Consider the following 26,092-nt stretch of genomic DNA (forward strand, 5'->3'; position numbering starts at 1 on the left):
CTTATGGAATGCAGCTTTAATTCCCAAGTTGCTCCCAATGTGCAGTTGAGCGGTGTGTGTGTGTGTGTGTGTGTGTGTGTGTGTGTGTGTGTGTGTGTGTGTGTGTGTGTGTGTGTGTGTGTGTGTGTGTGTGTGTGTGTGTGTGTGTGGCATCACTGTAAAGTGCTTTAAGCTTTTGATTCAGATGGAAAAGCGCTACAGGAACGTCGCCCATGTCCCGTAAGGACGCACAGCTGACACTTTGTGTGTCAACACTCAGCTCCCGCACTGCTAAAGATCTTATTTAGTTTACTTGATTAAAATGGGTGCATCGTCCCACGTGATTAGAATGTGCCCAACTGACATATTTTTGTTCTATTTACCTATTTGGGATACAAAAGAAAATGATGTTAGTTGGACATATTCTTATCATGTGGGACAATGGACATATTTGAATATAGTCAACAAAATTTTTTTTTTTTTTCAGTAAGTTTTGGCTTGTGCATTGATTATCTCTTCCCTCACAATTAGTGTATTACAAAAGCTTTGAAAGTTCCAAATCTGTTAACTTTTTGAACAATTAGTGATGGAGTGGCCACGAATGGTTAATCTGCGATAATGCACCTTTTTTTGTTTGTTTCATTTGACATTTCAAGCCTGAATTCTTCCTTTTAAAACAGAATCAGTTACAGTCTAGCAATAACCAAATGTTTATAAAATGAATTAATACTTCCACATTTTTCTGTTGTTTAGCTTCTCATCCTTCCTTACCAGTGGAATGTGTGACTATGATTTTGTGTGTGTGTGTGTTAATAAAGTATACAGTGTACAGCTATTTTTAAGTGAGCTGCCAAAATTAAAGTGATTGGTACAGAATGTTTTTCTTTATTAAAAAAAAAACAAAAAACAACAACAACAAAAGACAGGAGATTTTATGATGCATTGCAGAAAAATGAATTGAATACATTTTGAATCTATTAATGAAGCAGGAAAGTGATTTGGAAAAAACTGATTTATTACATATATACACCAATCTCAATCTCTGATGACTTTTCAGTCCATTTTGTTCATGTGTTACCAATTTATTGACACACAAACTTTGTTTTGCAGTTCACATTGATCACCTCTGTAGTCTTTCAACAGCCTTTGGCCATTGTTAAAATACGGTTTGATTTTAATTTGTGCCGGCAGAGTGACAATAAATATCATGATTATTAAACTCACTGCAGGATTTGATGTTTTGAGATTCAATGAAAATAAATAGAATTAAAATTAGATTTTAAAAAATACAGTTGTACAACCTGCATGTATTAAAAAAAAAGAGAACATGTATTTGACCTGGTCATATTTGTTTTTGGTTGTTCATATAACCAAACCTGCTGGTTGCATGGTTTTAATATTGGTGTCAAATTCATTTTTAACAGCCAAAAACAATAGACCTTGCTCGTGACTCAGATCCCACTGAGTCCAGGCAGCAGCTTTATGGCAAACAATCCTTAGATGTCTTCAAACTGAACATTTTTCCTGAAAACAATTGTTTTGACCTTTAACTCATCACTTTTCACTTTATTCCAGTAACAACTCAGCAGCTCAATATGTGTATTTTCATGTGCATTTGTGAAGAAGCAGCTGAAGATCTAAATTTTAGTGATGCAATACAGAAGGGAAATTGATTTTTGTCTGTTGAAAAAATCAATCCAAAACTCTCTCTCTCTCTCTCTCTCTCTCTCTCTCTCTATATATATATATATATATATAATTTGTGTGTGTGTGTAACCTGACATTTTGAAGATGAAACATTTCTGACACTTTATTCATGACACTCGCTGAATGAACACTGAGTCATCAGCAGTGCTGATGCTTAGTCAGTAATATTTATTGAAGTCATCAATAATCAGATCAACATGAACAATATAAACAATATTTTATTTACATTTTATTTACATCAACAGACAGGTCCATGGCAAAGTGCAAACACAGCGAGTCACTTCAGTCCAGAGGATTGGTGTAGCCTTGGTTTCCATGGTGACCACAGCATCCTCAGCATCTCAGTGCTGCCAGCTGAGCGTCTGTAGAGATTCGGGCAGGGCTGCGATCTGACCCGGGATGCCCCGGGCCAAAGCCCTCAGGGCCTGCAGCAGCAAGGTGGGCGGGGCCAGACCCGACAGCCAGCTGAAGACGTCGTTTCCCAGCAGTTTTTGCCAGCGCTGCGGATCGTCCCGCAGGCAACGCGGTTCGGGCAATTTGGGCACAAACAGGAGCATGAAGTCCAGGCAGCGGCGCTCCGGCGCGCTGCACCTTTCCTGCTGCAGCTGCTGCAGCAGCGCGTCCACGCCGTCCGCGCTCGCGCCGTGCACCAGCAGCACCAACAGGCACTCCGGCCGCGCCAGTTCGCACGCGAGCTGGACCGCCGTTTTCCCCGCGTCCGCAACGTGCGCACACCCGCCGCAGCTGTTCAGGTAGTCCCGGCGCACGCTCTCGGCCGAGCCGTTCTTCAGCGCCTCCACGATCATGGCGAGGATGGACACGCGGTTGTAGCGCACGGCCACCTTCAGGTGCGGCGCGCCGACGGGTCCGCGGCGGCAGAAGCTGCAGCGCGACGCCGTGAGCGCGCTCACGGCGTACCTGTTCAGCAGGTAACGGGCGTAGTCCTGGTGGTCGTGCACGAGCGCGTACAGCAGCGCCTCGGAGGGCGCGAAAGCGCGCGCGTGTCCGTCCTCCCAGCAGAAGACCTCCATGCAGCGCATGTCCTCCAGGAGCCACACCGGCAGGAGGTCCCGCACCGCGCAGTAGAAGGAGAAGGAGGTCCGCTCGCACTGCCGCTCCGACGGCGAGGAGGAGATCCGCTCGAGCTGCGAGGACACGAGCCACGGCATGGCGCTAAAACAGCGGGCAGTGCGCTAAAAGCCGCGGCAACGCGTCATTTTCAGCACCGTGGTTCTGCCCGTGCAGCCTCCGTCTCTTTGCTCTCAATCAAACCTCCGTGCTGAGCTCCTCCGGCCTTTTATGTGCCTTCTCCTCCCACTTCTCTACGCCCCACACCAGCTCCATGTGTGGCTGTTTGTTTGGGGGCCGGAGCGCACGGATCAAGTTTCCGCGCATAGCGAACATAGCGCACACTTCTTTTTCTGTTCACTCAGCCCCTCTCCAGGCCAGGAACGTGTGATCACACAAACGTGACCGGTTTAGTCAACACACTGCTGACCAACACCGATCACATTTGAACTGTCAACATTGAAAGGCCATTAAGTCAACAAAGTTAACTTTTTAACATTTTTAAATTACAAGTAAGGGCGGGGCAGGGTCGCTCCTGGTCTTTTAGTGAGCGTTGTGCATGGCGGCATCCTGACTGTGTCTGTTGTGAATGAATGTGAAGCATCATTGTAAAGCGCTTTGAGCCATCTGATGCAGATGGAAAAGCGCAATATGCAGTCCCTTTACCACTGCTGGCGATCAAAGTGCTGCACTCACCTTTGAGAGTGACTTTGTTCACAAGAAATCATTTTTTGTAAAAAAAAAAAAAAAAAAATTTCAACGTAAAAAATAGTGATATTGTATATGGCTTCACGGTAAGGTATATTAACACTTGTAAAAACAACAGTTTGAAAATGTTCCAATAAAGATGAGTTACTGTTAAAATAACGATGAAATTGTATATAGGCTCATGGTATAGCTGTACAATTCACAATGTAACCCTGTTGCTTTTTAAGTGAAATACCATCCATTCCACAGCATTTATTGTCCTATTTTATGGTCAATTTCTGTTAAAACAACAGCACAATTATTTATGCCTTGACGGTATGACTGTTCAATTCACAGTATAAACCCTTTGCTTTTAAGGTGAATTTCTATCCATTCCACATAATTTATTACCCTATTTTATGGTTTATTCCTGCTAAAAACAACAGCACAAAAATGTATCGGAAAGTTACAGATAATCGATAAATTCCAGTGTTTTTTCTGGTACATTTGCAATTACTAAGAAGCTGAAATTGACTTTTAACACGATCGCTTTTGAAAGCATCAAAAGCGACAAAAGACCCAAAGAATGAACCAGTTGTTGTGTGGGCCGCTGAAGAGGAGGTACTGCTGGCCCACCACCACCAGATGGCGCCCTGCTTGCAGGGCGGGCTTCAAGCACGAGAGGGCATCGGCGCCACTGGGAGTGACAGCTGTCACTCATCATCAGCACCAGCTGTCACTCATACAACTCATCACCATCACCATAAAGGCCGGACTGCAACTCCACCTCCTTGCCGAGAAATCAGCTACCATAAGAGGTAATTTCTCTGCTGTATTCAACGCTGACAAATAGTCTGAACTCTTTTTGCAGCCGCTTTCCTGTGGTTTGCCTTATCTGAGGGATTGGCGTTAGGTGTGACCAGCGATGGCTTCGCTTCACACTCCAACCAGATAAGTGGTTAGACAGGAGCTGCACGAGTGTGTGATTGGAGGTGGAGGTGCTCCCTCCCAAAAGAACACAGACTGTGGGATTACTGAGTGTGCAAACTCACACTCATCAACTCTGTTTCTGTTCTCTGCCAGCAGTACCAGGTCTGACAGCTGGAGACGGTGGCCACCTGGGGATCCAGGACTTGGCGGCTCCGGTGTTCTTCAGATCCGTTGGCGGTGAGGGCCATGTGGGATCCGGATCTCGGTTCTGCACGGACGTCTCCTATCCTCAAGCCTGCCCACACGTCATGTTGTGTGCTGGGGTGTTTGGCTGGCTTGGTTTTTGTTTTTCTGTTTCTCCCACCAGGTGGTATGCATTCAGGACTGAGTGGCTGAGTATTAGGACCTCACCCTCCTCCGGCCCCAGCCGTTTGAGCCGTACGTTGTCGGCGTTGCTGGGGTGGTGCAGTTCGGTTATGCTGGGCGTTTTCCAGGTAACCTGTGCACCCGGGAGGGGGGGGGGGGTTGGGGTATTATTATTTTTTTATTCCCTTTACAACCTCCAGCCTTGGCGCGCCTCTGTGCCGTTTGCCATTAGCGTTGCTGGGGTGGTGCAGTTCGGTTATGCTGGGCGTTTCCCAGGTAACCTCTGCACCCGGGTGGGGGGGGGGGTTTAGGGGTGTTTTTTGTTAATTCCCTGTTCCACCTCCGGCTTCAGCGCGCCTTTGAGCCGTACGCCATCGGCGTAGCTGAGGTTTGGGGCAATGGAATATACCCGCAGCTGGTGGCTGGTTTAAAAGTCAGAGGGGTGGTGCCGTTTTGTGCCGTACGCTATTACCGCTGTTCCACTCCTCCCGGTTGACTTTTGGGGTATAGTCATGGTTGGTGACACTGGATGTACTTCCAGTTTCCCCTGCACTGAGGGGGTGGGGTTGGGGTTGTTGTTTTGTTTGTTTGTATGTTTTTTTTCCGCCCTCAGGGTGTGACTGTGGTGTCCTCTGGGGGGGAAATGACTGTGGGACCATCTAGCCGTAGACAGCCGGGGCTGGGTCTGTTAGTCATGGGGGGGTGTCTCCTGGGGTTTGATGGAACGGTCCTCTGGGAGGCGCTGGGAGCCCCCGTGGGTGACTTTGGATCCCAGAGGGACCTCGGCTGTGGTTATTACTCCTGGAGCTGGAGGGATGTCCTCTGGGGGGTGTTGGTCCCTACATCGTCCGGGGGGGGTTAGATTTTTTTTTTTTGCAAGCTTAAGTTTGGGTCGTGTTTGTTTTTTCTTTTCTCCTCTTCCCGGGGTTTGATGGGATGGTCCTCTGGGGGGGGGGGGGGGGGGGGGGGGGGTGTTGGTATGGTTGTTTGTGTTTTTCTTTTTTAATTTTCTCCCAGTTTGCACCCCTGGGGTTTGGTTGTGGTATTCCCTGGGGGGGTTATTGGGGTTTTTTCTTTTTGTTTTATGACTAAGCAGACTCTAAAACATAGTCGAAAGATGGCTGAATGCACAGGTTCAAGAACTCCTGGCCAAAATTGAGCAAAGTGAATGACAGAAGCAAGAGTTGACAGAAACGAATGCAAAGATGCAGTCAGAGGTGGAGACTCTAACAGGTCTGCTAACTGAAGCAGAAGGCAAGACCATCAAATTCAACAAACGATATCTCTGCACTGGAGTCTCAGTTGCAGGATACTCAGGAGCTGCTCCAAGAGGAAATCCATGGGACACCTTCCTTCTCCATCCGCCTAGGGCAGATGGAGGATGAGGGGAATATTTTGCGGGAGATGCTGAACAAAGAGGAAGAGAGCAAGAAGACTGTGGAGAAGCCAGTTTCTACTCTCTCGACTCAGCTGGCTGAAAGGAAGACAAAGGCAGGATAGGACGCCTTGTCAGTAGAAGGGGCTGAAGAGGGCCTCAAGTGAGTCCAATGGGAGTTTGGACGGTGTTCAGCGGCAGCTGGAGTAGAAAAGTTCAGCCTATGGACAAACTGGATAAGACAGAAATCCGTTTGCAGCAAGAGTCGGATGACCTCATGGTGGACCAGGACCACCTTCGGCAGATCGTCTCCAATCTGAAGAGGAAGCAAAGGAAGTTTGACCAGATGCGGGCCAAAGAGAAATGCATTGCTACTCGATATGCAGAGGAGCATTATCATGCCGAAGCGGAGGCCAGGGAGAAGGAGACAAAAGTCTTGTCCCTGGCAGGGGAGTTGAAGTCTCTTATAGACCTGAAAGGTGAACTTGACCGGTTTAACAAAGTGCTCAAGACTGAGATGGATGACTTTGGAAAGAGTTCACAGTTTGGAGAGGTCCAAGCGTGCCATGGAGCAGCAACTGGAGGAGATGAAGATTCAGCTGGAGGAGCTGGAGGATGAATGCAGGCAATGTTCCCAGGCCCACTCTGCCAAGAAGACATGGGAGCTGGATCTGGGAGGGCTTGAAGGCCTTCTTGAAGATGCTAATGAAAATCGCGATAATGTCTTATAGCAGCTGAAGAAACTGCAGGCCCGACTGAAAGATCAGATAAGAGGACTGGAAGAGCTGCAAATGTCCATGGATGAAGCAGTTAATGATGCTAGAGACAGTGATAAGAAGCTTAAAGCCATGGAGGGAGACATGCTACACACCCAGGAGGAGCATTCTACTGCAGACAGGCTCAGGGTGAGAAAAGATAAGCTCCAAGATGGGATTGATAGTCTCAACACGAAGTTCCCTGTTGGCAGAGGAGAGGAGGCGGCTGGAAGCTTGCATTATCCAGCTGAAGGAAGAACTAGAGAAGCTCAACATTGAGATGATCAATGACCACATGAAGAGATTAACATTGTAGGTTGAGCAGCTGACGACGTAGTTGTCTTCAGAGCGCAGTAACGCTCGGCTCTTGGAGACAGGCTTTCCCAGCTGGATCGTCAGCACACGGAGCTGAGACTGAAGCTGCAGGAGGTGTTTTTTGCTCCCAGCCAACATTCCAGCTATGGTCTCTGGAGGGGGGTGTTTTTTCTGACCCAGGTTCGTGTGGTCGCCAGGAGGCTTCCCGTGAGGGTGGGGTACTGTTGTGTGCTGGGGTGTTTGGCTGGCTTGGTTTTTGTTTTTTCTGTTTCTCCCACCAGGTGGTATGCATTCAGGACTGAGTGGCTGAGTATTAGGACCTCACCCTGAACACCTGAGGCTTGTTTTCACGTGCAGGTCATCAGGGCTCACAGCTGTGGTGTATTCTGTCTTGATCAGAGATTGCTGCACTTAAACCTTGAATGCACAGTGTGTGATTGCCAGAGACTCGACCTTGTGAGCAGACGTGTGAGATCGACGTCAGGAGAGCAATCTCACCATTACGGACGCAGAGACCGCTCCAGGTTTGACGCCACAGTCTGTGAAGGAGGATTGGGTGAGGTCTCACGCTCTTCAGCACACTTCCTGAGGTAATTTGGTTTTGGTGACTTTTATGACGTAATGACAGTGGATTTGGTGTCCCTCACACCTTGTGTTATTGAGCTGTCACGTTATGCTAATTGTCTAATCAGCTTCTGCTGCAGTGGAGATTTGAACTGAGTTGTTCCGTGCCTGCAGGGTGAGAAGCTGATATATATTTAAGCCAGGAAGTGTTTGCTGATTGTGTGCACCTTTTGAGCTGTGTCTCTCTGGGTGGAGAGTGTTGGACTCACCTCATGTTTTCTTTCTTCACAGACTCGGTTTGTCGCGGCCACCTGGGGGGGGTGTCGGCCGGGTCCCTGGGTCCGAACTGCTGTGGCTCCGGACCGTTTGCGCTGCTGAGAGCGCGCCATGTTTTCACCTCACCAGACCGCGGACATTTTTGGTTGTTTATCACTGCACTCATTATGATTATTAAATTCTGTTATCATTTGAACCGTGCTCTGCTTATTTCGTGCTGGGTCCTGTAAAACGCTGGGTCAGTGCTCCGACCGCGTCCCACACATAACACGTCACTCAACATATAATTGTCTGTAGTACCAAAAACTGTATTTGTCTGTATTCCGTTGTGCACTTCACAACATTAAATTGTTACTGTTTGGCTTATCCATTGCCTGTTCATTTAACGCCCCCTGTTGTGGGTCCGTGTTCCTACACTTTCACAACAGGATTTCTCGGCCAGCGTCATGGATCCCGAGGGGCGTCAACCATCGCTTGAACAGCCAATGGAAGAGCGAGGTGCACAGGCGTCAGCAGGAGGCGTGTTAGGTGAGCTGCAGCAAATCTTAACTGCTTTCACTGCTCGGTTGGACTTAGTCACTGAGCAGAATGTGATTCTCAATCGGAGGATGGAGGCTGTCACCGCCCAGGTGGAAGCGCATGCTCAGGGCGCTGCTGCAGCACCTCCTCCTGCTGACCGAATGCCAGAAACCGACGTTCCACTGGTCGTTCAACGAACCCCCCACCTTCCCCTGAAGCATACATAAGCCCTCCGGAACCGTACGGAGGCTGTGTCGAGACGTGCGTGGACTTCTTGATGCAGTGCTCGCTCGTCTTTTCACAGCGTCCCGTCATGTGCGCGTCAGACGCTAGCCGGGTGGCTTACGTTATAAATTTGCTTCGAGGAGAGGCACGCGCCTGGGCTACGGCGCTCTGGGAGCAGAATTCACGGCTCCTAACGACATATGCTGGGTTTGTGAGGGAGTTCAGACAGGTGTTCGACCACCCTCATAGAGGTGAGACCGCTTCAAGCGTGCTGCTGTCGATAAGACAGGGGTGTCGTAGCGCAGCGAAGTATGCAGTCGACTTCCGCATCGCGGCAGCGCGAGCCGGCTGGAATGCTGTTGCGCTCCGCACCGCCTTTGTAAGCAGACTGTCTGTGGTCCTTAAGGAGCACCTGGTGGCGAAGGACGAGCCGCGGGATTTAGACGGGCTTATCGACCTGGTTATACGGTTAGACAACCGATTAACAGAACACCGACGGGAGCAAGACGAAGGGCGTGGTCAGGCACAAGCCGTCCCTCTTCCTCCCGGGTCCGAAAGGGACCCCACGCTCCACAGCCAGGGCACTCCACGTGACGACAGTTCCCCCTGCTGACGTTGCTATGGAAACGAGCAGGGCCAAAAGGCGATCAGATCAGAGACAAAGGAGGCTGTTCCGTGGGGAGTGTTTTCACTGCAGCTCAACTGAGCACACGCAGAAAAACTGCCCCAAACGGTCAATACCGCAGCACTCGTCCTTAGAGACTGGGCTAAGGGTGGGTCACAATACCCATGCGGGGAGACCCCGAAAATCTGCACGCATCCCAGTCACGATCCTGAGTGGGGATCTAACCCTTCACGCCCCAGCACTGGTGGACATGGGGTCGGAGGGGAATCTGCTGGACAGCAGATGGGCAAGGGAAGTCGGGCTCCCTCTAGTGGCTCTACCTTCACCTTTGAAGGTACGGGCAATAGATGGCACCCTTCTTCCATTAATCACACACCAGACACAGTCAGTGAGATTGGTGGTGTCTGGAAATCACAGGGAGGAGATTGTGTTTTATGTAACACCTTCTACCTCCCATGTGATTTTGGGTTATCCTTGGATGATAAAACACAATCCCCGGATTGATTGGCCGTCTGGGGTTGTGGCTCAGTGGAGCGAAACCTGCCACCGGGAATGTCTCGGATCCTCGGTTCCGCCTGGTGTGACAGCTAGTGAGGAGGTTAAAGTCCCTCCCAATCTGACGGTGGTGCCAAGTGAGTACCACGATCTTGCTGACGTTTTCAGAAAAGATCTGGCACCCACCCGTCGGTACGACTCATTAGCTGCTGGGCTGATCCGGAACTCCACCTCCCCGATGGGTGCAGGTTTCTTTTTTGTGGGCAAGAAAGACGGACTCCGTCCATGCATTGATTACAGGGGGCTGAATGAGATCACGGTTCGCAACCGATACCCTCTGCCCCTGTTAGATTCAGTGTTCACGCCCCTGCATGGAGCCCAAATTTTCACAAAGCTGGATCTTAGAAATGCGTACCACCTGGTCCGGATCCAGAAGGGAGACGAATGGAAGACGGCATTTAACACCCCGTTAGGTCACTTTGAGTACCTGGTCATGCCGTTCTGCCTCACTAACGCCCCCGCAACGTTCCAAGCTTTGGTAAATGACATCTTGCGGGACTTCCTGCATCGGTTTGTCTTCGTGTATCTAGACGATATACTCATCTTTTCCCCAGATCCTGAGACTCATGTTACGCATGTACGTCAGGTCCTGCAGCGGTTGTTGGAGAACCGGCTGTTTGTGAAGGGTGAGAAGTGCGAGTTCCACCGTACTTCTTTGTCCTTCCTGGGGTTCATAATCTCCTCCAACTCCGTCACCCCTGATCCGGCCAAGGTTGCGGCGGTGAGAGATTGGCCCCAACCAACAAACCGTAGGAAACTGCAACAGTTCCTCGGTTTTGCAAATTTCTACCGGAGGTTCATCAAGGGCTACAGTCAGGTAGTTAGCCCCCTGACCTCCACTAAAGTCCCCTTCACCTGGTCGGATCGGTGCGAAGCCGCGTTTAGGGAGTTGAAACGCCGGTTCTCGACTGCGCCAGTCCTGGTGCAGCCCGATACAAATCGCCAGTTTATAGTTGAAGTGGACGCCTCTGACTCAGGGATAGGAGCCGTGCTATCCCAGAGCGGGGAGTCCGACAAGGTTCTCCACCCTTGTGCCTATTTCTCCCGCAGGTTGACCCTGGCTGAAAGGAATTATGACGTCGGCAATCTGGAACTTCTTGCGGTGAAGGAGGCTCTATAGGAGTGGAGACACCTGTTGGAGGGAGCTTCGGTACCGTTCACGGTTTTCACGGACCATCGGAACCTGGAGTATATCAGGACCGCCAAGCGTCTGAACCCCAGGCAAGCCCGCTGGTCACTGTTCTTCGGGCGTTTTGACTTTCGGATCACATACTGCCCCGGGACGAAGAACCAATGGTCTGACGCCCTGTCCCGGGTGCACGAGGAGGAAGTCAGGACCGAGCTGTCAGACCCGACTGAAACTATCATCCCCGAGTCCACTGTCGTGGCCACCCTTACCTGGGACGTGGAGAAGACCGTCCGGGAGGCCCTGACCCGGACCCCGGGACTGGACCGAAGAACAAGATGTACGTCCCACCAGAGGCCAGGGCTGCAGTCCTGGCCTTCTGTCACGGTTCTAAGCTCTCCTACCACCCAGGGGTGCAAAGAACTGTGGCAGTTGTCCGGCAGCGCTTCTGGTGGGCATCTCTGGAAGCCGACCTCCGGGAGTACGTCCAGGCCTGCACCACCTACGCCAGGGGCAAGGCGGACCACCACAAGATCCAAGGCCTCCTCCAGCCTCTGTCCGTGCCTCATCGCCCCTGGTTTCACATCGGCCCGGACTTCGTCACGGGCCACCCGCGGTCCCAGGGCATGACTACCATCCTCACGATAGTGGACCGGTTCTCCAAGGCGGCCCACTTCGTGGCCCTGCCGAAGCTCCCGATGGCCCAGGAGACTGCAGACCTCCTGGTCCACCATGTCGTGCGTCTGCATGGGATTCCATCAGACATTGTCTCAGATCCTGGTCCTCAGTTCTCCTCCCAGGTCTGGAGGAGTTTCTGCAGGGAACTGGGGGCCACTGTAAGTCTCTCGTCCGGGTACCACCCCCAGACGCACGGACAGGCAGAGCGGGCAAACCAGGAATTGGAGCAGGCCCTCCGCTGCGTGACCTCCGCGCACCCGATGGCCTGGAGTGACCATCTGGCCTGGATCGAGTACGCTCATAATAGCCAAGTGTCATCTGCCACCGGCCTCTCCCCATTTGAGGTATGTTTGGGGTACCAGCCCCCATTGTTTCCACTCCTGGAGGGAGAGGTCGGGGTGCCCTCGGTCCAGGCCCATCTGAGGAGGTGCCGTCGGGTGTGGCGTACAACCCGCTCTGCCCTGCTCAAAGCCCGGACAAGGGCTAAGGCCCATGCAGACCGGCGTGCCCCAGCCCCTACGTATCAGCCCCGGCAGGCGGTTTGGCTATCTACAAAGGACATCCCCCTACAAGTGGAATCCCAAATACTGAAGGACAGATACATAGGACCCTTCACCATCCTAAAAGTCCTCAGTCCAGCCGCAGTGAAGCTAAAGCTGCCAGCTTCACTGCGGATACATCCGGTCTTTCACGTGTCACGACTCAAACCCTGCCACACCTCTCCACTCTGTGCCCCTGGACCGGCGCTGCCGCCTGCCCGGATCATTGATGGGGAGCCGGCTTGGACTGTGTGCCGGCTCCTGGACGTCCGTCGGAAGGGCCGGGGGTTCCAGTATTTGGTGGACTGGGAAGGATACGGACTTGAAGAACGCTCCTGGGTGAAGAGGAGCTTCATCCTGGACCCGGCCCTCCTGGCCGACTTCTACACCCGGCACCCGGACAAGCCTGGTCGGGCGCCAGGAGGCGCCCGTTGAGGGGGGGTCCTGTTGTGTGGGCCGCTGAAGAGGAGGTACTGCTGGCCCACCACCACCAGATGGTGCCCTGCTTGCAGTGCGGGCTTCAAGCACGAGAGGGCGTCGGAGCCACTGGGAGTGACAGCTGTCACTCATACAACTCATCACCATGACCATAAAGGCCGGACTGCAACTCCACCTCCTCGCCGAGAAATCAGCTACCATAAGTGGTAATTTCTCTGCTGTATTCAACGCTGACAAATAGTCTGAACTCTTTTTGCAGCCGCTTTCCTGTGGTTTGCCTTATCTGAGGGATTGGCGTTAGGTGTGACCAGCGACGGCTTCGCTTCACACTCCAACCAGATAAGTGGGATTGGCGTTAGGTGTGACCAGCGACGGCTTCGCTTCACACTCCAACCAGATAAGTGGTTAGACAGGAGCTACATGAGTGTGTGATTGGAGGTGGAGGTGCTCCCTCCCAAAAGAACACAGACTGTGGGATTACTGAGTGTGCGAACTCACACTCATCAACTCTGTTTCTGTTCTCTGCCAGCAGTACCAGGTCTGACAGCTGGAGACGGTGGCCACCTGGGGATCCAGGACTTGGCGGCTCCGGTGTTCTTCAGATCCGTTGGCGGTGAGGGCCGTGTGGGATCCGGCTCAGTTCTGGATGGACGTCTCCTATCCTCAAGCCTGCCCACATGTCACTCAACATATAATTGTCTGTAGTACCAAAAACTGTATTTGTCTGTATTCCGTTGTGCACTTCACAACATTAAATTGTTACTGTTTGGCTCATTCATTGCCCGTTCATTTAACGCCCCCTGTTGTGGGTCCATGTTCCTACACTTTCACAACACCAGTATTTCCATGTTTGACCATACTGCCCCTTGTAGGAAGCTGCACAGACAAATCCTGAGAGCACCCACAAAATCAGCTCTCTACTAATCATAATGCTCCGGTCAGGCGGAGGTCTTGAAAAATAAAGTCATACTAACTTATGGTTTTGTGAAAATACTGATAGAATAACTCCATTAATGTCAATTCTGTCATTTGTACAAAGTTAAAATATAACATATATCTTTTAATGTTGAATAATGCACTAATTCTGAGGTTTTGTAACAAACACAGACCGCAAAGCATTCTGGGTAAAAGTGCCTCTGCTAAACACTGATTGGTTCTTAAAAAGCACATTACTTTAAAACGAAAACATATATCTGATATTTTCACTTTATACAACTTCAGACATGACAGTAATTTTAAATAACTTGTCCAAAATGAGTAGGTTAAAATTTGAACCATAAGTTAAAAATGTATGCCTCTGGATGACTTGGGTGATATTCCGTGAATAATACAGTAATGTGCTATTTTTAATATGACTGTACAATGCTTACACCATTTCAGCTTTTCACCATATATTTCACATGTTAAAACAATTAAAAATAACATTTTTGACAGTTTTTAAATTTATGGTAATTCCATGTTTATTCTACAACAATAAGCTTCTTCTTACTTTACGGTTTATTCCTGTTGCCATTTCACAGTTTTTCACTGTAATTTTCACGGACATTTTTTACAGTGTAATAAATATACAAAGTGCATCCTGTCCTAATGGGACACTTGTGGAAGAGAGTGTTCGACTGTAGAGAAGTGACTGCAAAAACAAAAATTAAAGTCAACGATGAGTGCAATACTTTTAACCATCTTTCTTAAAAAAAGGAGTGGTCTGATGCTTGGCCCTAGGCCCTCCGATGGGCAAACAGGGTGTGTGTGTGGATGCATGCATGTGTATATATACTGAAAGCCATCAAAAGCCGCCTGGATTTTACAAATGGTTATCAACACGGAGGTGTTTTTCCTGTGCCGCCGCACCGCGTCGGCTGCGTCCCGACGCGCGGACCCGTCCGCACGTCTTTCATTAAAAAAATCTCCTTTAACAGTGGAATATCCGGATAAAATGCTGAAACCGACTTCTTCTGAAACTTCTCTGTTCTCTCACGACGTCCTGGATCAATAGAGCCTGAAATGTGGAGGTTTTCAGCTTGAACAGGCTGACGACGGCGGCTGAGAGCGCTGAGCGACGTCTCGCACCGTGGGAAGTCCTTAAAGCGACAGAATCACCTCAAAATCTCTCATCAGCCGTTAAAATTTTCACTGAAAACCAGCTTAATTTTTCGAACCGTGTCCACTTCGATGTGTCTCACAGGTTTAGAAAAAATTTTGATCAAACAAAGCGCCAGTCTCTCAGCAACTTCTCAGACAAAGGAATTCCGACGAGGGGCTGGACGACTCCTCCCACAAGGAGTGCTCACAGGCGAATGACGTCACCGACAGGCGTGGAAAAACTCACGCATGCGCACGAGGGTTCAAGCATGTCTGACGTAAAAACATATGAATGAAATCCATATCGTTTTTGAAAAAAATAAAAAGGACCGTTACTTTATTGACAGCCCTCGTATATATATATATATATATATGTATATATATATATATATATATATATGTATATATTAAAATAAGTACTGAACATGTCGTAATTTTTCTCAGTAAATATATTTCAAAGGGTGCTACTGACATGAAATTTCCACCAGATACTAGTAACAATCCCAGTAATCCACACATACAAGGAAACCAACAAATTCCATAAATTAAGCGTGATAAATGACTCAGGGAAAAAGTTTGAACACCTGAAGAAAAGGAGGTGCAAACAGGCATTGAAAGCCAAGACACCAGCTGAAATCTATCATTATTTAGAAAGCAATCCTGCCCCTTGTCAATGCAAATTAATATCAGCTGGTTCAGTCCCAGCTGATGGCGTATAAAAAGGTGTCTCTTTACTAAGGTGACACACAAGAAACATCTCATGATTGGTAAAAGCAAAGAGCTGTCAAGGTCTTTGCAAACTTATTGTTGTAACACATACTGAAGGCATTATTTACAGAAGGATTTCTAAACTTCTGAATGTTCCTATGAGCACTGTTTGAGCACTGTATGAGCACTGAGCACATAATCCAGCCACAACCAGGTGCTCCTCACAATAGTTCTTACAGAGGACTGAAAAGAATTATCAGAGTTGTCCAAGAGTCAAGGAAAGCATCAGAAAAACTTGGGATTAGCAGGTACAGCTGTTTCAAAGAAAACAATAAGCAGTTCACTCAACCACCATGACCTGTATGCACGCTCACCACACAAGAGTTTGTCGCTGAAGAAAAAGCATGTTGAAACTCATTTAAAGTTTGCTGCAAAACATTTAGACAAGCCTATGAAGTACTGGGAGAATATAGTCAGATGAGACCAAAATTGAACTCTTTGTATGCCACAATGTTTAGTGGTCAAATGGCCCCAAAAACACCACACCAACAGTGAAGTTTGGAGGTGGGAACATCATGTTGTGGGGCTGTTTTTCAGCATCCAGCAACTGACAAATTTCATATAATTGGAGGAAGGATGAATGGAAACATGTATACCGAGAGATTCTTGATTAAAAAAAAACTAGCAGGATGCTGACGATGAAACAAGGGTGGGCATTTCAGCAAGACAGGAAAACTCTGTGAATGTCCTTGAGTGGCCCAGCCAGAACCCAGACCTGAATCCAATTAAACATCTCTGGAGAGATCTGAAAATGGCTGTGCACCAACGCTCGCCATCCAACCTGATGGAGCTTGAGAGGTGCTGCAAAGAGGAATGGACAAAACTGCCCAAAGATATGTGCACCAAGGTTGTGGCAACATATTGAAGAAGACTTGAAGCTGTAATTGCTGCCAAAGGTGCATCAAGAAAGTATTGAGCAAAGGGTGTGAATACTTACGCACATGTGATTTCTTAATTTTTTATTGTTAGCAAATTTCTAAAAAAAAATCAAAAAACTTTTTTTCATGCTGTCGTTATGGGGTGTTGTGAGTAGAATTTTGAGGGAATAAATGAAGTTACTGTTGTGGGCTGGGGTGTTTGGCTGGCTTGGTTTTTGTTTTTTGTTTCTCCCACCAGGTGGTATGCATTCAGGACTGAGTGGCTGAGCATTAGGACCTCACCCTAAACACCTGAGGCTTGTTTTCACGTGCAGGTCATCAGGACTCACAGCTGTGGTGTATTCTGTCTTGATCAGAGATTGTTGCATTTAAACCTTGAATGCACAGTGTGTGATTGCCAGAGACTCGACCTTGTGAGCAGACGTATGAGATCGACGTCAGGAGAACAATCTCACCATCACGGACGCAGAGACCGCTCCAGGTTTGACGCCACAGTCTGTGAAGGAGGATTGGGTGAGGTCTCACGCTCTTCAGCACACTTCCTGAGGTAATTTGGTTTTGGTGACTTTTATGAAGTAATGACAGTGGATTTGGTGTCCCTCACACCTTGTTGTATCGAGCTGTCACGTTATGCTAATTGTCTAATCAGCTTCTGCTGCAGTGGAGATTTGAATTGAGTTGTTCCGTGCCTGCAGGGTGAGAAGCTGATGTATAGATTTAAGCCAGGAAGTGTTTGCTGATTGTGTGCACCTTTGAGTTGTGTCTCTCTGTGTGGAGTTGGACTCACCTCCATGTTTTCTTTCTTCACAGACTTGGTTTGTCGCGGCCACCTGGGGGTTGTCGGCGGGGTCCCTGGGTCCGAACTGCTGTGGCTCCGGACCGTTTGCGCTGTTGAGAGCACGCCGTGTTTCCACCTCACCAGACCGCGGACTTTTTAGTTGTTTAGCACTTCACTCACTGTTATGTTTATTAAATTCTGTTACCTTTTGAACCGTGCTCTGCTTATTTTATGCTGGGTCCTTTCAAATGCTGGGTCGGTGCTCCGACCGCGTCCGAAACATAACAGTTACTCCATTTTGGAACAAGGCTGTAACATAACAAAATAGGGAAAAAGTGAAGTGCTGTGAATACTTTCCAGGTGCACTGTAGCCTTATGTGGAGAACTAGGGCTTGTGGATGTCTACAGATCATTATTGCACCCCTTAGATAAAGACTATACATTTTTTTGTATGTATGTATTACATATTATATATGTATGTATTACATACATACATATTAAAGTGAAGTAAAGACTTCACTTCCGAATTTAAAACGTTCCTAGCTATTCATTTTAAATCACCTAGTAGTCCATTTTTTGCTCTGGGAAGCTGCTAAGGCCTCTCTGCAAGAGGATGAATTTCCTCCTCTCCTGTCTGTAAGGAACGACAAGATGCAGAACAGCACCGCCTACTGGAAGCAAAGCTTGCAGTAGCTGAAAAAGACTATATTGATAAACCCTCTGCAGCTAAACTACAAAAAACAAACAAATAAACAAAAAAAATCTCAGCCTTGTGTTGCACAAACTCTTTATTCACACATGCAGCTGAGCTACAAGAAAACTGACATTTGTTAAACAAAGACTGTTTGAACATGGTGAAAAACCAGGCAGGAACTTAGTAGAGAAGCTTGATTCTTCGACTGGACTGGGTTGCTTGACGCGAGGACATTTCGCTTCAAATCGCAGAAGCTTCCTCAGCTAAAATTCTTGCTCTGGTGGTCTGACTTCTGTCTTGACTCTTGTAGAGAAGAATAATCAAGAAGTCACAAAAGCTGGAGTTTTAAACCTAACCAGACCCCTCCTACCTACTGGCTAATATTTTAAAATATTAGCCAGAGAGAAGAAATGGGTTGAGAGAGGGGTCAAGGAGGCATTCTTTATGAAATGTTTGAAACCCAGCCTTAACCGGGGAGGGGGTCTGAGACACGCTTTATCCCGTTTACAATGGGGTACTCAGGTCAAAGCAGTTTCAGTCTTTTGTTCATGGTAATGAGTCATTCACGTCATCAGCAGAGTCGTCAAGGGAGCCATCAGGAGAGGGACAGCTGCCCTGTCATTAGGAGGGTGCTAACTACAGCACAATAGGTGCTAATTAGAGCTACTGTTTAGTCACTAGCCTATAGCAGTCTGCCTCTTGGTAGGAGGGGTCTGGTTAGGTTTAAAACTCCAGCTTTTGTGACTTCTTGATTATTCTTCTCTACAAGAGTCAAGACAGAAGTCAGACCACCAGAGCAAGAATTTTAGCTGAAGAAGCTTCTGCGATTTGAAGCAAAACGTCCTCGCGTCAAGCAACTCAGTTCAGTCGAAGAGTCAAGCTTCTCTACTATGGAAACCACCTGGACAACTGAGAGCCTATACAGAAACAGGTAGGAACTGGCAACAATTACAGCCTCAAGTCTTCTTGAATGTGATGCCACAACCTTGGTGCACCTATCTTTGGGCAGTTTTGTCCATTCCTCTTTGCAGCACCTCTCAAGCTCCATCAGGTTGGATGGGGAGCATCGGTGCACAGACATTTTCAGATCTCTCCAGAGATGTTCAATCGGATTCAGGTCTGGGCTCTGGCTGGGCCACTCAAGGACATTCACAGAGTTGTCCTGAAGCCACTCCTTTGATATCTTGGTTGTGTGTTTAGGGTCATTGTTCTGCTGAAAGATGAACCGTCACCCCAGTCTGAGGTCAAGAGCGCTCTGGAGCAGGTTTTCATCCAGGATGTCTCTGTACATTGCTGCATTCATCTTTCCCTCAATCCTGACTCGTCTCCCAGTAATGATGACATTTACTACAGAAGGATTTCTAAAACCTGTAATTGGTCCAGTGAGCACTGTTGGGGCCGTAATCTGGAAGTGTAAAGAACATAATTTCACCCTAAACTGGCCACGAGGAGGTACTCCTCACAACATTTCTGAGAGAGGAATGAAAAGAATGATCAGAAGGCTTCTTTGCTGAATAAAAAGCATGTTGAATGTCATTTAAATTTTGCTGCATAACATTTAGACAAGCCTGTGAAATCGTGGGAGAATATAGTCTGGTCAGATGAGATCAAAATTGAACTCTTTGGATCCCACAATACACACCATGTTTGGAGGTCAAATGGCACTGCAGTTCACCCCAAAAACACCACACCAAAAATGTAGTTTGGAGGTGGGAACATCATGGTGCTTGGCTGTTTTTCAGCAGATGACACTAGCAAACTTCATATAAGTAAAGGAAAGATTAATGGAATAATGTCCCAAGACATTCTTGATAACCTGCTGTCATCTACTAGGATGATGAAGATGAAATGAGGGTGGAAATTCAGCGAGATAGTGATCCCAAACACACATCCAAGGAAACTTTCAGCTGGTTTGAGAGAATGAAAATAAAGCTGCGAGAATGGTCCAGGTTGGGACGTTTGCATTATTTTCAAGGGTGTGTAGCAGGAAAATGATCATTTCTCTACGTTGATTGTGGACTTGGTGCTTCTGATTCATAAGCAGCGAATCCACAATTTATTCTTCAACCTTTGTCAAAGCCATTTAAAGATGTCAATCGTGACTCACCTTTCTGCTGATTACAGTCACTACGAGGACACTTGTCTGTTGTTGTGGGCAAGAAAAAAGAATCATCTGCCATTTCACACCGTCCAGTTTTTTATTTGTTCCTCATTATTGTGTCTTTTCTGTGGGGCAGCGCAGGAAGGTTATAAGCATCATTTCTCCAAATACTCCTGCTGTTACCGGCAGCTCGCTGTCAAGCTGAAGTTATGGTCCCTCATGTAAAAGGGGGAAAAATACACAAAAAAAGAAAAAAAAAGAATGAAAACTGTGAGTTTAAAAATCACATTTTCACATATTAAACTGAACATTTACAAATCAAATTTGTCTGTAAAAGAAGCTAGTTTTGAAGCATTATTGGATTCAATCAATGATCTGTCCTTATACTATCGATTGTTGTTGCAGTTATAAAATGTACATCGATTAGCACCAGCCATTTCACTCAAAGTCCCAGACACACACTGGCATGACAAATGAGGACGATGGTCTGTTTTGTTATTTTTTTCTGATTAATTGGTTTTCTGGATGTTTTTTTTTCTTGCTGGGTTTTTCTGCTTGGGTCTGTCTGTCTCAATCTCTCTTGTCTGTCTCTTGGTTCTTGGTGGTGGGTGTTTCACTCTTTCTGGCCATGCCCTTGTTCTGGTGCTTTCCACACACACCTGTTCCTAATTTGCAGCTCATCACCTGGGGTTATTTAAGGCCACAGGGTGTTTTAGTCCCTTGCCAGATTTATGTGCCTTGTGCCTCTTTCCAGCTTGGTTCCTTGTGTTCCATAGTCCTGCCTGCCTCATAGTGTTCTTGACTTCCTGCCTGTTTGATCGACCACACCTCAGCCTGATGATTTTTGTACTGCTGTATTTTCTGGACTACCTACTCGTGTACCAACCTCTGCTATCCACCTGAGTAAAGCCTTTTTACAACCAGAGGTGTTTGTTTGAGCCGTGCATTTGTGTCCAACTGTTTCTGACCAACCAGCCTGATATTATGGTTTAATTACTAGATCACACCCGAGGATTACAACGTCTACTTTTGAGTCGGCGGACGATACTTTGTTTGTCCCCAAATGATCCCAGAGAACGTGCACTGCGCCAAATCCAATATGGTGGTATTCGTGTGATGCTCTATATGTATTTTACCCGCTGTATGCTCTACAGTCATTCCAGCCTGGCAAAAGAACAGTTCATAAAAGCCCAAATTACCATAACATTCATCCCCATAATGGGTGTATGTAAACCTCTGACCACAATTTAAGTTGGAATGTGCTTCTTCAGTCTGGGCTGCAAGACTCATAAGTGACACTGAAGCCACAGAGACAGTTCAAAACAGAACCATCAAACTGGCTCCTGAGTTATCAAAATTATAAGAATAAGAAGAACTTTATTAATCCCAATGGAAATTGTTTTGCCACAGTGCTGAAGCAGTAAACATTGCTTTATTATTATTATTATTATTATTATTATTATTATTATTATTTTACAGTGAGAACAGTGAGTATAATATGTTTTTGCAAAATGATTGAAGACACTTGCACACAAGATGTTGACAGTATTGAGTAACTGAAAAACTGTTCATTGCGCATTCATCCTGCTGAAGGTGGAGGAGTTATACAGTCTGATTGCCACAGGTTGGTGCGGTGTGGTGTGGTGCACCTCGGTGGCCTCAGTCTTTGGCTGAAGGTGCTCTGACAGGACATCAGTGTGGCATGCAGGGGGTGGGAGGTTTTGTCCCAGATGCTGAACAGTTTTCTCAACATCCTCCTCTATGACACCTCTCCCACAGACTCCAGCTCAACCCCCAGGACAGAGCCAGCCCTCCTGATGAGTTTCTTGAGTTTGTTCATGTCAGCTGCCTTCAGCCTGCTGCCCCAGGTGATGCTGGAGACCACAGAGTGATAAAACATCTGCAACATATTTCTGCAGACATTGAAATATCTGAGCCTCCTGAGGAAGTACAGTTGGCTCTGACCTTTCTTATACATGTTCATGTACATGTAGTAGTCCACAATATCCACCTCAGTTCCATTAATGGTAACTGGGTTTGGACGGGTCTTTTGTCTTCTGAAGTCCACCACCAGCTCCTTTGTCTTACATATGTTAAGCTGCAAGTGGTTGAGTCCACAGACTTTCCACCACACTCATGTACTCAGCCTCCTGGTCACTGCCAGTACAGCCCACAGTGACAGAGTCATCTGAAAACTTCTGCAGGTGGCAGGAGTCTGACCAGAACCTGAAGTCTGAGGTGTAGAGTGTGAACAGAAAGGGAGACAGGACTGTCCCCTGTAGTGCCCCTGTGGTGCTCCTGATAGTGTTGGATGTATGTCCCAAAGCTTCACAAACCGGTTGGCCTGTCAACCTCCTTACATTGGTCTTCAGAAGAACACGAGGTTTTCAGGGATACAAATACCAATAGAACACATCTACAAGATGGAATGCTAGCTCTGTCCAAATAGTACAGTATACAACCCCAATTCCAGTGAAGTTGGGACATTGTGTGAAATGTAAATAAAAACAGAATACAATGACTTGCAAATCCTCTTCAACCTATATTCAATTGAATACACCACAAAGACGAGATATTTAATGTTCAAACTGATAGACTTTTTTTGTTTTTGTGCAAATATTTGCTCATTTTGAAATGGATGCCTGCAATACATTTCAAAAAAGCTGGGACAGGGGCAACATAAGACTGGGAAAGTTGATGAATGCTCAGAGAACACCTGTGTGGAACATTCCACAGGTGAACAGGTTAATTGGAAACAGGTGAGTGTCATGATTGGGTATAAAAGCAGCATCCCCCAAAGGCTCAGCCATTCACAAGCAAAGATGGGGCAAGAATCACTACTGTGTGAACAACTGCATGAAAAAAATAGTCCAACAGTCTAAGAACAATGTTTCTTAATGTTCAATTGCAAGGAATTTAGGGATTCCATCATCTACCGTCCATAATATAATCAGAACATTCAGAGAATCTGGAGAACTTTCTCCACATAAGTGGCAAGGCCAAAAACGAACATTGAATGCCCATGACCTTCGATCCCTCAGGCGGCACTGCATTAAAAACCGACATCATTGTGTAAAGGATCTTACTGTGTGGGCTCAGGAACACTTCAGAAAACTATTGTCAGTTAACACAGTTCGTCACTACATCTACAAGTGCACGTTAAAACTCTAACATGCAAAGCGAAAGCCATACATCAACAACATCCAGAAACACTGCTGCCTTCTCTGGGCCTGAGCTCATTTGAAATGGACAGACACAAAGTGGAAAAGTGTGTTGTGGTCTCATGAGTCCACATTTCAAATTGTTTTTGGAAATCATGGACGTTGTGTCCTCCGGACAAAAGAGGAAAAAGACCATCCAGATTGTTACCAGTGCTAAGTTCAAAATCCAGCATCTGTGATGGTATGGGGGTGTGTTAGTGCCCACGGCATGGGCAAGTTACACATCTGTGATGGCACCATCAGTGCTGAAAGGTACATCCAGGTTTTGGAGCAACACATGCTGCCATCCAAGCAATGTCTTTTTCAGGGACGTCCCTGCTTATTTGAGCAAGACAATGCCAAGTCACATTCTGCATGTGTTACAACAGCGTGGCTTCATAGTAAAAGAGTGCAGGTACTAGACTGGCCAGCCTGCAGTCCAGACCTGTTGCCCATTGAAAATGTGTGGTGCATTATGAAACCCAAAATATGACAACGGAGACCCTGGACTGTTGAACAACTGGAGTCGTACATCAAGGAAGAATGGAAACGATTCCACCTACAAAGCTTCAACAATTAGTGTCCTCAGTTCCCAAACGCTTATTTAGTGTTGTTAGAAGGAAAGGTGATGTAACACAGTGGTAAACATACCACTATCCCAGATTTTTTGAAACGTGTTGCAGGCATCCATTTCTAAATGAGCAAACATTTGCACAAAAACAATAAAGTCAGTTCGAATCAGTTTGAATATTAAATATCTTGTCTTTATGGTGTATTCAACTGAATATAGGTTGAAGAGGATTTGCAAATCATTGTATTCTGTTTTTATTTAGGAAGTGTATGTTTTGTCGGATACGGCAAACACGCAGCGATATTTGACCGGATCTCCTCGCTGATTGGCTAGTTCAAATGACATTATCCTAGAGGGTATTTAAACATGGCGGTGTCCTCCGCGTGTTGTGGCGCCCTTGGCATTGAGTGTTGGTGCTAATTTTTCATTTTTAAATGCTGTTTTGGGTGCCATAAATTCATTTGAATCAGAACAGAAAATCACCTACTGAAAATCACATAGATCACACCTACTAAAAGTGTGGTGTGATCTATGTGTAAAGAACCCAACTAGACAAAAAGCAGCTCAAAAACATGGCATAGCCGTGCCCGAAATTATTTCCACTGTGTGGCAAAAATGATTTCCATCATGCCCGAAATTATTTCCACCGCTGCGCCCAAAATTATGTCCACCATGCTGTGGAAATAATTTCGGGCACGGTGGAAATCATTTTTGCAGTCTTGGTAATTTTTTGTGTAGGGCGGGGACGATAAACAAAACCTTCAAATTCAAGACAGAATAAAAACGAAAATACAGAAGTCCACGTCGGCACGTGTGTTTATCCTGTTTTTTTTCTCTGTCAGTGTCATGTCTGCAAAACCTTTGATCAGTCCACCCCTGAAAATAGTGAATGGTAAAATATGCCAATTTTCAATAATGAAAATCACCAATATCGAGCCACTATCATGAGTGTGAATAAATTTAGACAACAACAAAACAGCGCAACCCGCCATTTTGCCGGGTCCAGTTCAACTTTGTCGAGGGCGCCGCCATGTTGAAATAAACTCTACGATGATGTCATTTGAAGTAGCCAATCAGCGAGGAGATTCGGTCAAATATCGCTAGGTGCGTGTTTGCCGTATCCAGCAAAATATAACCTTCCGTTTATTTATTTTACACAGCGTCCCAACTTCATTGGAATTGGGGTTGTAGTACAGTATAGTACAATATAGTATATAATGGTATAGTATAGCTCAGTAGAGTTAAGCATAGCATTGTGCAGTATAGCTTATTAAAGTACAGCACGATATGGTGTAATGTGGTGTGGCGTCATAAATGATCTGAAACCGATTGGTGACGTCTGTCAGAACGTCGTGACATCATATTACGTCCAGTCTCTCCACCCGTTCGCAGCTATGATGGTGGGTTTATGTCTTTTCGGTGTTCTTGCGCTTTATTTTTTTCTTTCGCTGCTTTCTTAACTTGAATAAGTGACCCCATCGCACGTTGTGTTTTTGTCGTGTTGCTGCTCGTTATTTGCTGGTTTGCGTTTGTTCACTAATCTTTTCCGCCTCTCTTCTCTTCTTAGCAGGAAGGGCTGGACGACGGACCTGACTTTCTCTCCGAGGAGGACCGGGGAGTAAGTTCATGTTTTTGTTTTGTCAGCCGCTCCGTCAGTTTGTGTGTTTGTTAGTCGGTCTTAACAGGTTCGGTTGTGGACACGCTGTCTTTGTTCTGCTCAGCTGACGAAAGAAGCTAGCTAGCCTTAGCGCAGGAGTCCTAGCCTGGCTAACTTTAGCGTCATGCTAACGAACGGAATAATCTACTGACAGTTGTTTGAAAAGTAGCTTTCCAACCAAATCTCTAAACAGCGACCACATTTAAGATCGTAAAGCTGTAGGCTGGCGGTGTTACCGGCTACTTGAGTTAAGCAGACTCACGGAGGTGTAGCGGAAGCTAAGCTAGCCGCTGTCAAATTTCTGCGGTCACATGACTGTCACAAACAAACACTGCTAACATGTAGGTTTGAGAACACTTCATCACAAACGGCAGATGTCAAATCATTTATGAAGTGACCTCAGATTTGATTATTTTTTGTTATTTTGTGTTGGTCTGGTACGTACTGGATCTTTTTTGTGTAGCTTGAACAGACTAAAAACATGTTCATGTTCATCTTTGGGCTGCTTGTGTAGATTTTGTTCGTAAGAGCCAGCTCTGACCTTTTCTGAGATTATTCAGTGCACTCTGTCGGATCTCTTAATTAGTTATTTGATAACTTGAACATCTAATATCTGATTACTACGTAATCTCTGATTGC

At 46.8% G+C, this 26,092-nt stretch overlaps 2 protein-coding genes across 3 annotated transcripts in view; one reads left to right on the forward strand and one right to left on the reverse strand.

Annotated features, from left to right (window-relative positions):
- Positions 1-1,866: 1,866 nt before the first annotated feature.
- ankrd9 (ankyrin repeat domain 9) lies at positions 1,867-2,952 on the reverse strand. The gene has a single exon (XM_034195518.1). The coding sequence runs from the start codon at positions 2,853-2,855 to the stop codon at positions 2,028-2,030; it is 828 nt and encodes a 275-aa protein (XP_034051409.1). The 5' UTR covers positions 2,856-2,952; the 3' UTR covers positions 1,867-2,027.
- A 22,153-nt stretch (positions 2,953-25,105) lies between these two features.
- The window catches only part of snx6 (sorting nexin 6), a 34,940-nt gene continuing 33,953 nt past the window's right edge, over positions 25,106-26,092 (forward strand). The window contains exons 1-2 of one of the 2 annotated variants that reach the window (XM_034195324.1): positions 25,106-25,196; positions 25,367-25,414. In XM_034195324.1, the coding sequence (XP_034051215.1) occupies positions 25,191-25,196; positions 25,367-25,414 (54 nt within the window). In that variant the 5' untranslated portion in view covers positions 25,106-25,190. Of the gene's footprint in view, positions 25,197-25,363; positions 25,415-26,092 lie in introns of both variants that reach the window. The other variant, XM_034195323.1, reaches the window with a different exon arrangement.

Source organism: Thalassophryne amazonica, chromosome 19 (assembly GCF_902500255.1).
Source record: "Thalassophryne amazonica chromosome 19, fThaAma1.1, whole genome shotgun sequence".
NCBI classification, from domain to species: Eukaryota; Metazoa; Chordata; class Actinopteri; order Batrachoidiformes; family Batrachoididae; genus Thalassophryne; species Thalassophryne amazonica.

Bases quoted from the DNA above. Each gene is read 5' to 3' on its own strand.
- ankrd9 (XM_034195518.1), bottom strand. From the start codon at position 2,855: ATGCCGTGGCTCGTGTCCTCGCAGCTCGAGCGGATCTCCTCCTCGCCG.